Below are 11,347 nucleotides of genomic sequence, written 5' to 3' on the forward strand. Positions count from 1 at the left end.
GTCATCTGTCCATATGTGATTTAGGAAAAAACATTGGTAAGTTTATATGTCTGTTAAAATAAAAGGATGAGACAACCTGAGAAAAAAATCTTAGGCTGTGGTCTGAGAAATACTTTGTTACTGAAAAGGATGACTGTGTAAGGTGGGTCTGCCATGAAAGCTGCTAGTTCCCCTGCTTTCCTAACAGATGTAACGGCCACTAAAAATGCAAACTTCATAGAGAGGTGCAGGAGCAAGATCACTGCCATGGGCTTGAAACGGGGCCTGGTGAGGGTGTGGACTAAGTTGAGGTCCCATGGTGGGATAGAGTTACTAACTTCTGGATAGAAGTTGAAGACCCTTTAGGAAGTGGTGGACAGGCTGTCACATATGGCAAAGATAAGAATACCATGTTTGTTGCATCCATATGGGGGCTATTAGGATCCATTTGAATCTGTTTTGCTTTATTGTGGTGGAGGAACACGGGGGAGGGGGGAGGGAAGAAGGCATTCAGGAGAGGGGCATTCCACTTGATGAGGAAAGCATGACCCAGTGGACTGGGATGTGTATCACACACAGCTTTTGAAGTAGAAATGCAGAGCTTAAAGACAAGAGAAACAGGTTTGTAATGCACCAACTAGTTAATGTCTTTGTTCAAGCCAAGGCTAACTGTGTCAAATCCATAGAAGAATTCCACTACTGCAAGTCATGGTGAGGGTTGATGGTCTCTGTGGAATTGCTGAGCTATAGTTCATCTGCAAATTTGACATCATCATCTTTGGATTGACCAAAGACTGTGAATGGCTAGCCAACTGCAAAAGCAGTTTCTCCTCTCTTAGTGTTCACACCTCCACATCAGCTGCTAGAAGTGGGCCTCATTCTCCCCGACTGAATTGACCGCCTTATCTCTAGCCTTACTCTTGATTGGAACTCTTTTCTTATGCCTGTCTCTGGAATTTCCACTACATGCATGAGACGAAGTGGGTCTTTGCCCACGAAAGCTTATGCGCCAGTAAATCTGTCAGTCTATAAGGTGCCACAGGACTCCTCGTTGCTTTTGCAGATTCAGACTAACCCGGCTACCCCTCTGATACAATCTACAGCATACTATACATTGTACCCACACTTCCAAAAATGTTACAGTAAATCTCAGCCATAATTAACTCATCAATAATTTTATAGGCAATATAAAAGATACAAGCATCTTTTAAAACCACCACAGTATCTGAAGGCATTATATTTTTCTGTTGGTCTTATTTCCACAAAATCTGTTACTTAAAAGAATTTGGGGAATAGTGTTTTTAAAAGTTAATTAAAAAACACTGTAAGCAAACATGTCAATCTAGCATGACCTTACTGCTCTATAAGGTATTTAAATGGATGTCATCTTGACCTGCAACATACCAGTGTAAAAATTTTTGGTCAATATAAATCAAATGTGCAGTAATTTATTCAGCTGGTTTCACAGTATCTGAATCAACATTAGAAATCTAACTAGTATTTGTTATTCTGTTATTGACAAAGGAAGCATATTTAAATGATAACAAGTACTCATGGGTGTCATTTTGAAGTTAAATTGTTCCCTAAGGATATCCCCAGTAAACATCTACATTTAAAGGTCATTCACTGCCAAATTATGAACAACTGTTGCATTTATTAACAAAGGTTCAATAGTTTGGAAGCTGCAGTCATCAATTCAAACTGACAATGAAGTTTAATTGTTGCCTAGTATTAAATGAGGAACACAGATACTTTCCATATTTTTTTCACAGCCTGGGATGTATAATGCAAGAACACAATATGCAGAATTTGTTGTGCCGAACCATCCGACGTAGATGCCTATCTGGTAGGGATGTGCAATCCTGGTTAATCAGTTAACCATTTAACTGATTAACCTGTTAACTGACTAATGCTGGATCCCAGGCTGAGGCTTGGGCTGCTGCTGGCTCCCAGTTCCCAGTCCCTAGTGGAACAGCCCCTGCCTGTGGTGGGCCTGGGATCCCCATGGACAAAGGCTGCTTTGGACACAGGAGCAGCCCCTGCCTCCAGTGTACTTGGATTCCACATGGACAGAGGCTGCCCCTTTGTAGCAAGAAAAAACAACTTTTCTCCATCTTTTTTGGCAGTCTCAAGTATTTGAAGAACACTATCATGCTTTCCTAATCTTTTTTCCAAGCTCAGCATACTAGTTCCTTCAGCCTTTGCTCCTATGGGTTGCATTTCATCTCTTTAATCAACTGTGTCACTCACCTGTGGATCTATTCCAGTCTCTGGACTAAGAATGGTATCATGAGTTTTCGTGGACACACGAAAGCTCATACCACCATCAACATGTTTAGTTAGTCTTTAAGGTGCCGCTAGACTATTCATTGTTTTTTAAGTTTTTCCAGTAACAGACTAACTTGGCTACCTCTCTGAAGCTTTTGGACTAAGGATATTAAGAAGTGGGTAACTGGCTAATCGTATAGTCAATACAATTCGTATCAACTTCATGATTAGTCGATAAGGAGGCATTCTGTCCAGTTCACGCCAGGTCCAAGAGCTTCCCAGCTGTGGTTCTGCAGTTTAAGTGTAGTAGGAGCCAGGTGCACAGGCAGCTCAGCTCCTACAATATTGTAATGGCAGAGCGGCAGCAGGCGTCACTCTCGGGGTCGGTGCAAGCTAGGACTGAGCAGTCCTGGCTTATGCCAGATCCGGGACTCTGTGACTCTGCCTCCCCTGCCGCCTCCAGTGTATTTTCGTCTTCTAAAAATGCTTCTAAATTAATAAAAGTGTATGCAAATTCTTTAGTATTCTTATATCATTGTTACTTGAAACCAAATCTGATTTTCAAGTGAGCTCTAAAAAACTTGGGCCAAACCAAGGCAACTCAGATCTCTAGGCCCATTATATATCCTACAACTATATTTTGGTTAAATTCTCCTCTGCCTCCTATGTACAGCATAGGGGTACTCTGTCCTTGGAAGGATGAGGGAGAGAATTGGGATTTTCTATTTCCCACGGAGAATTTTCCCATGGGATAGGCCAGTACTTACACCAGTAGGCAAAGTGTGTCTGATTGGGTGGATGTACAAGGCCTGTTGCGCTCTTCTCCTCCTGCTATATGTGGAGATCTCCTTTGGAACGGTTTTGGCAGAACCACACGCTGCTAGAACAGTAGGTCCTGAAGTTATCAGCACATTGAGGTCAATAAGGCAGTTCATGCCTGTCTCTGAATGATTGCTCCCTGGGGCTGGGAGCCACTACCCAAAGTGTAACAAAGAATGATGACATCAGAAACAACTTTGTTGTCAGAAAGAATTTGAGTCGGAGACCTTAAAATATCAAGTTATAATTTACTGGCTTTGAAACATTTGTGGTTCTGGAGTTCGGTTTTGTTTTCTTTTGAAACTGTAACAGTCTAGTACTTTTTGCTAAACTGGTCTCTCAGATCTCCTTAACTTTACTAAAAATTTCTGATCTAGTCCATAAACATTTTTTAGTGTTTCCTGCTGCTTACTCTTAAAACAAAAAAAAGCTTTCCTGCAAAAAGATAACTGAAATATTGCATCATTCTTGTTCTATAAAAAGCATAACTTTTTAACATGATGCATCTGCAGAACTGAGGAAGTTTATTACACAGTTATGACAATTAACAGTTCTTGCATTATGTGAAGCACTTAGAGCCAAAAAGTGAAACTCACTATGAAAACAAAGTATATATTCTTTAAGAATGTTCACTGTCCAAAATGAACTGTGTTAAAACTAATCTAAAAAGAAGGGAGTCTTCCTCCCAGTATAGGAGTATTTGTAGGGCTGCAGAAGCCATCAAACATGAACTTATAGGCCAAAATAATTAATATTTCTCCCCACATCCATCTGTTTTCAGATGAATGGAAGAACACTGAAGAAACCAAGTAAAAAAGAAGCATAGCTTCTAAGTGTTAGTTAGCTCCATGTGTGGCATTTACACAAGTTATGTAATAAGCGAGTTTGCATAGTTGTAACTATGTAAACAGTTGATATATAACAAAAATGGCTTTAGTTTCCATGGCCATGAAGTTACTGGCTTCTCTAATAAATCCATCAGTTAGTCCAAAGTCTGGGGATGTTTGGAGCTGAAAAAAAGATAAAAAGGAGCCACCAAGCATCCATTAGACGGGGAAAACTTTTAATGCTCATTGCATTGGGCTGGATTCCTATTAATGACTGACAAGCAAAATGGTAATAAACTTCCTATGTCCTTGGGCAACCTGTGCCTTCATGCCAATTTTGTACTTTCAAGATTGAAGTTTGTTTTCTGGAAATACAAGTTTATTTTAATAATTTCTGACAGTCTTCAAACAAATCATATAAAATCCATCTCATGTCATTGGATGAAGGAACACATCCCATTAGCCAAGACACAATATACTAAAAATAAAACATCATGAGGGCTCCAGATTTGTGAGAAAAAAAATAAATAAAAATCACATAACAGTCATGGAGTACTAAATTACTATGACAGCTTTGTGGTTTTTGACAGAAAATTTTGTCTCCTCACCTCACTGAGGGGGCACTAACTACCATCAGCAGCACCCTCTGCCCCAAGCACAGCAAACTGGTGAGGAGGGACTTGGAAGAGAACCCATCTTGCACTTTTTCCTGGCTGAAGTGGTGCCTGCAGCTCCCATGCCGTGGGTCTGGACTGAGTCAGGCCCAGTATCCCACTTTAGACATTGTAACCTGGCACACAGGATCGCAGCACCACTCAGATTTGATTCCCCCATCCTCCTGAAATGACAGAGGGGCAGGTGAGCCATGTCAGTGTCACTGACGCTCCATGCTAGGGATGTCAATGTGCAGTCAACTACACGATTAATTGATAGGACTGGGCTTATTACTTAATCTTGTCAACAACATACACTCTCCTGCCCCCCTCCCCCACCGCTGCCTCTGTGGAAGCCAGTGCCCGTGAGGGGCTGGCTTTAAGCAGATGCCCCATGAGCACCAAATCTGCCTGCCCCGCCTGCTGCTGCCTCTGCAGGCTGGAGCCAATATGCACAGGGAGCCAGCTTTCTAGCAGGCTCCTCAGATCCACCTGCCTCCTACTGAGGCAATAGCATGGGGGGGAGGGAGGGCAGGGGAAGGCTGCCACAAAGCAGTGTCTGTCCATAGTAGCCCAGGCTCACCATGGACAGAGGCTGGTACATGGCAGCAACCCTTGTCTGTGGGGGGTTTGAGCCCTCTGTGGACAGAGTCTGCTCTGGACCCCCATGGACAGGGGCTGCTGCCACCCCTGGCAGGGAAAGCAACAGGCCTGCATAGGGAGCTGATACAGAGGCAGCATCATGAGGTTGAAGGGGGCTCTCTGGGAGTGGGGCTGGGTGCACATTGACAGCCAGCCCCACCCCTGGGGCCTACTGAATAGTCGTGTAACTGCTAAGTTTTCATGCAGTTACATATCTAACATCTCTACTCCATGCACCAGGTCACATCACCACTCGCTGAAGTTTGGACAGACTCCTCTCCCTTAAATCAGGTGTGGGGAACTTTATTTGGCTAGCGGGCTGCTGACTCACAGAAAAAAAAAATCAGTCAGTGGTCCCAGCCGGGCTAGAGTGGCCCACCACACCATGGGTAGGGGCTGTTCCAACCAAACCCACCACATCTCTCCAAAGGAAGGTGGCTGGACCAGCCTGGCCAAGCACTCTTCATCGTGCTATGGGTGGGTGGTCACGCCAGTCTGGCTAGGCCCGCCGTACTATGCCACAGGTGGGTGGGCATGCCAGCCTAGCCGGGACCACAGCACAGGGGGAGGCCCAGCTGACTTGACGTGCCCCTCCCTGCGGCACAGAGGGTCTGGCTGGGCCACCTGTTAACTGCTTTCCCAGTAAGCGTCACCCAGTAGGAGTGATGCTTAGTGGGGTACTGGTTAACCCTTTACATCCCTAGCCTGCAGTGGAGCAATCCTAGACCCCTGGGACAAGAGCTGCAAGGACTTCTTCAGCAGAATGAGTAACAAACACACACACACAAAAAGCCACGGGCAAACGGGGAAATCATGCTGTGACATTTTCCCACCATGACAAACCTGCAGTCTTAATCATCATTATCGTGAAGGCAAACCCCAAAGGAAAAACACAAGGTCATTGCAGATTGAGCATCATCTGGATTGATCTCTAGCTACAACAATAAGATAAATACTAAAAATGTCCAAATTCATTTCTAATGTTTTGCAATATAAAATCATTTCAACAATATAAAGCTACTGTAAGGCTAATTAGCCAGAGCTGAATTCACAACACAACACTCTCCCAATTCATCTGTAGAAAGTGCACTGTTACCCTCAATAAGGAGCCCAGAGATGGGGAGATACATTTGATCAGTGGCTGACGAAGCTAGGGATGTAAGCGACTAGTCAACTATCCAATAAGCATAAGCTTACTGGATAGTCAAGTAGTGATTCGACTAGTTGCTTCCCTCCTCCCCCCCTCACCCCCGCATCAGAGCAGCAAGAATGGGGGGGGGGGGGAGAACAGGAGCGAGTGCTGGAGAGAGCTGGCTTAAAAGCCCATTCCCCCCAGCACCATCTCCGTGGCGGGGCATGGAAGGCAGAGGTCCAGCGGGGAAATGGCGCAAGCAGGGACTGAAAGTTGTAGAAAGTGCACTGTTCATCTGAAAGTCCCTGCTCACAACAGTTCATACTACGGTGCCTCAGCCTTTGAAATGTAGCAAGAGTGCTACAGTAGGAACATGGGATGAGTGGGGACTGCTCTATGAGAGGCACCAAAGGGGGTGGGGGAGAACAGGAGCTGGTGCTGGAGTGAGCCAGCTTAAAAGCCGGTGACCCCAGCACTGTCTCCAGGATGCCGCCTGCCACACACACACACACACACACCGCTGCCTCTATCAGAGGCAGTGGAGGGGAGATAGGGGTTGCTTCACAGTAGCCTCACCTGTCCTCAGGGGTCCCAGCAGGGAGCTGGCTCCCCTCACCTCCCACGGACAGGGGCTGCTGAGGGAGCTGGCTCTGTTCATGGCAGCCAGGGCTGGCCATGGACAGAGGCTGCTGCTGGAGCAGCCCCTGCCCACAGCCAGCTCTGGCTGCCATCATCAGGGGCCGCTGGACTCAACACGAGCCAGAACCAAGCAATCACGGCTTGCACTGGTCCAGGGCGGCTCTTACTACATTTAAAATGCAGAGCTGCAGCATGGGTTGCTCCCAGAGCCAGTACAAGCCGGGACTACTTAATCCGTGCTCGAACCGGCTCCTGGAGCTACTCCTGCTGCAGCTCATCAGAGCAGTCCTATCGACTAATCATATTGTTGAGACCTAATCATATATAATTGATACAATTTGTAATCACCATTCAACATCCTTAGACCCAACCATTTTTGTCAATTCACACTAGAATGATGAATCTTTGGATTCATTAGTTAAATTCCTGGCTCTAAAAGCACAGTATGTTCCGGTGGTTAGAGACAACATATCAAAGTGTAACAAAACTCTTTTCTGGATTATCTGTAAGGACTGAACCTAAGATCTCTGGATCTAAAAGCATGAACCTCTATCCTGCAATCTGGTACTATACCAATTATCATTCAAGTATTCATAGACTCAAATGTCTGTATAGGGTCTAGCCAAAGAGAGAGGCAAAACAATCATACTGTGTTAGTATGAGTTAGATAAGTATGTAATTTGGCTCACTTCATCTGAAAGCCAGTGTTGAAAACAGATGAGACGTACTTCCCCTCCGCCCCCCATCTATGCTTTCCGTTACCCTGTGCAATATTTTATTTACCTTAACTATAAAATAAGCCAATATACTTGCCACCTGTAATGAGACCTTCATTAATAATAGTGGTGAGATTCACTGAAATACTATTAACACAATTGCTAGGATTTGAACCCAAAGTGTCTTGGCTTGCAGCTGAGCATGCTTACCCTTAAGTTACAGAGCACTGCTTCGGGGAAACTCTATTTTACCACTTGTGTGGGAATGTAAGACAAGCCAACAGCATGTGTCACCAATACACAAAATACATGACATTTAGTAGGCCCAAGGAAGATGGAATATAGATTCTCTGACAAAAGTGAGAAAATCAACAGTAATTTTGTATCAGACTATGGAAGTCTAAAGATAGCAAAAGAGGTGGCATCGTTGGAAAATAAATCATTAGGAGTACAAGAGCTGCAACTAATTGGCATAATAATCATGATGATTATTATGCCAGCCTTCATCGGCAGTGACTGGGTTGCTGGTGTGCTGAGTAGGGATATAAATCCCTTTAAAATGTTAACTGGTTAAACAATGATATTTTAACGAGTTAACCAGGGTCCAGATAGCCTACAGTGGGCAGAGTGCTCCTCCAGCCTGGCCCTCCATGAGTGGTGGGGTAGCTCTGGCCAGATAGGATCCTGCTGTGTCGCAACCTGTGGGTCTGTGCCAGTCAGATGGAGTCCTGCCATATTGCGCCATGGACAGAGGGCTAGTTAACTCTAGGGCTGAAACCATACCGAAGAACAGCCATACTGGTCAGACCAAAGGTCCCAATAGCCTATCTTCCAACAGTGGCCAATGTCCGATGCCCCAGAGGGAATGAACAGAACAGGAAATCATCAAGTGATCCATCCCTGTTGCCCACTCCAAGTTTCTGACAAAGGCTAGGGACACGGACACCTACCCATCCTAGCTGATAGCCATGGACGGACCACAGCCTATCATGTTGTTCAATACTGCTGCATTGTTTCCTTGTATTCCCCAATTTGTCCAGATCCATCAGGAGTCACTTATCTTGCACTTAGACTGCAGGCTATTTAGGATAGTGACCATCTTTTTGTTTTGTACAACACATAGCACACAGATGGGTCCTGGCTCCCAACTAGTGCTACTTTAATACAAGTAATGAATATGGAACAGCGATAATAAAACTGAGCAGACTGCATTGCTGGTAGGGTGCGAAGTGAAGGCAGGCAGCTCTCCAGGCAGTTCTCCTCTTAGGCGGCAGTTCTCCAATGAAGACTACGACTGACCTGAGCAGCCAACCACCCGTGAATGTCGAATAGCACCAGGGCACTGTGCCCTGCCTCGCTCCAGGGGGGCGGCCCTACGTGTGCATGAAGGGAGCTAGCATATGGAAAAGCCAGCTACGACTGCCTGGCCAGGGGCCTCCCAGCGGGTGCCAGCCACGCACTGGCTCTGCTCCAGGCGATGCCAGCCGGCTGCCTGGTTGCATCTCCTCCAGGGTCCCTCCCGGGCAGGCAGAGCCCCGCCACCACTGGGCACGGGACGCCGGCCATGGGGTGACGGCGCTGGGCACCAGCCGCACGCAGCCCGCCCCACCACGCTGCAGAGCCCGCGCCCGCCCCTCACCGTGTAGCCTCGCTCCAGGTCGCTCTCCTCGTAGCGGAAGGACGGGATGTAAAGCTCCATGGCGCGCGCCGGGGGCCGGGCCGGCGGGGGGAGTCGCGCGCCGCAGCGCTCCAGGGCGGCAGCAGCGGCAGCTCCCCCGGATCGGAGCCAGCTGGGAGCGGGTCACGTGACGCGCCGCGAGCCCACATGACGCCAGGACGCGGCGGGGGGAGGGGATGCGGAGCAGCTCCGCCGCGCGCGCTACACTGCGCCCCAGTGCCCGGCCCGCCTCCGTGCGCGTGTCCTGCCGCCTGCGACTCCCCTTCGCTCCTTCCCCGTGAGCAGCAGGGACGTGGCGGGGCTGCCCCCATTTAGTCGCAGCCTTGTTCCTTCTCCGTCTGCTCAGAGCGCCTCCGCGTCCTCGCCTTTGTAAGCCAGCCTGGGGGCAGCGCGGTTACTGGACCCTGCACACGCATTTTCTGGCAACTGCTGCCATTCAAGGCTCGGATTTGCACTCCTGCGGGTCACCTGCTTCAGCTGTTCGCAGTCAAACCAAATCTGGGTACCATAATTTCCATGGCAACTGGTTGTGGTTGCTGGTGTAGAGCAGAGGTGGGCAACAAAACAACCGCGGTTCACCCAGGGTTAGACCCTGGTGGGGCACTGCGCTAGATGTACCTGCACCTCTGCAAGTACAGGCCATCACAGCTCCCACTGGCCAGGAACAGCGGAATCCGCCAACAGAGGCTGTGATCCCCTCAGTGGAAGCACAGGTAAATACAATGGTGTGGGGGTCCCACCATCAGGGCTAACCTTGGCAGACAGGATCCAGCCCGCAGCCAGTATTTACCCACCCCTGGTGTAGAGGAATAAACAGATCAATCTGTAAATATTATTGGTTTTATGCACCTGCTTTACTAATAGGAAAGAAGTCCAAACAACAGCAGCCTGTAGCATACCATCAAATGCCAAATCGGTGTTCTCTATGATGCTTTATGGACTTTGCAATTAGTAGGCATTAAATTCTCATTCTCATCTATGCATTTTCATGCTGAGCTAGTCCAGGTAAAACCTACAAGAGAAACAGGAAAGAAATACAGAAGAAACAAAGTCAAAAGTAGGATGGCCTAAAACAGAGATGATCAAGATGCAGCCCATCACGCCTTTTGATCCGGCCCATGGCCTGAGACCCCTACGTAGGCCCTTTGCCTGCTGCAACCCAAGGCTGTTCAAAATGGCTGGCATCTCCCTGTAGCTGCATGTGCCCCTGGTGGCGGAAGAGAAGGGACTTCACTCACTGCCCCCATCCACAGTCCAATAACCCCTTAAGCCTAAAACAAGCAAGTTAAAGAGTTTCCCAAGAGGCATCAGCACTTCTCTGTTAATAGAAGGTAACAGATAATAGCATACTATCCCAGAACAATACTCCTGTTTCCTGTTGAATCTTTCACTAATCGTACTATCTCTTGGCACCATTTTCAGTTTACTGTTGACTCTACTCAAGGGCACATAATTCACATAGCTAGTCATGCATGAAACAGTGACAAGCCAACCAGTAAACAGCTGGGGGTAGGGGTTAACGCTTCAAAAATGATGCCAGATAACAGTTGCAAACTCTGACTTTAAAATTGTTTACAATCCATTCCACTTTAAATTAAAGGACATCTTTGCCTGGAAAGGCTTTTGATAGATTTTTGTTAAACTGTTCATTGTACGATTAAAATTATTTTGTCTTCTAAAGTATGAGAAGTTTGGTTTCTAGGCCCAGATTCAAGAGTTATAAAATCATCTACTGTATATTGAGCTAACATCAATTAACAATACGGAATTTTTCTCCTTCATCCCTATCTCCCATAGGGAAAAAAAGCATCTACTATTCACATTACATCTTCAGAAAATAGATTCCTTGCAACATGCAATGAACATAATAGTTTTTGAACTTTGGTGAACTGATCAGGAAGGAAAAAGGGAGCAAAGTCTCCTCAGAACACCTTTTCATCAGTCCTGGAAACCTAGAAAGCATCTGCCTTACCATTCTAGCTTTAAGTTGCGGG

The 11,347-nt window shown here is 46.7% G+C and overlaps 1 protein-coding gene across 1 annotated transcript in view; it reads right to left on the reverse strand.

Moving 5' to 3' along the window:
- Positions 1-9,510, reverse strand: part of SNX24 (sorting nexin 24) — a 154,244-nt gene extending 144,734 nt beyond the window's left edge. The window contains exon 1 of the mRNA XM_075931941.1: positions 9,315-9,510. Within this exon, the coding sequence (XP_075788056.1) occupies positions 9,315-9,374 (60 nt within the window). The 5' untranslated portion in view covers positions 9,375-9,510. The remainder of the gene's footprint in view (positions 1-9,314) is intronic.
- Positions 9,511-11,347: the final 1,837 nt, after the last annotated feature.

This window comes from Pelodiscus sinensis, chromosome 6 (genome assembly GCF_049634645.1).
Source record: "Pelodiscus sinensis isolate JC-2024 chromosome 6, ASM4963464v1, whole genome shotgun sequence".
In the NCBI taxonomy this organism is placed as follows: domain Eukaryota; kingdom Metazoa; phylum Chordata; order Testudines; family Trionychidae; genus Pelodiscus; species Pelodiscus sinensis.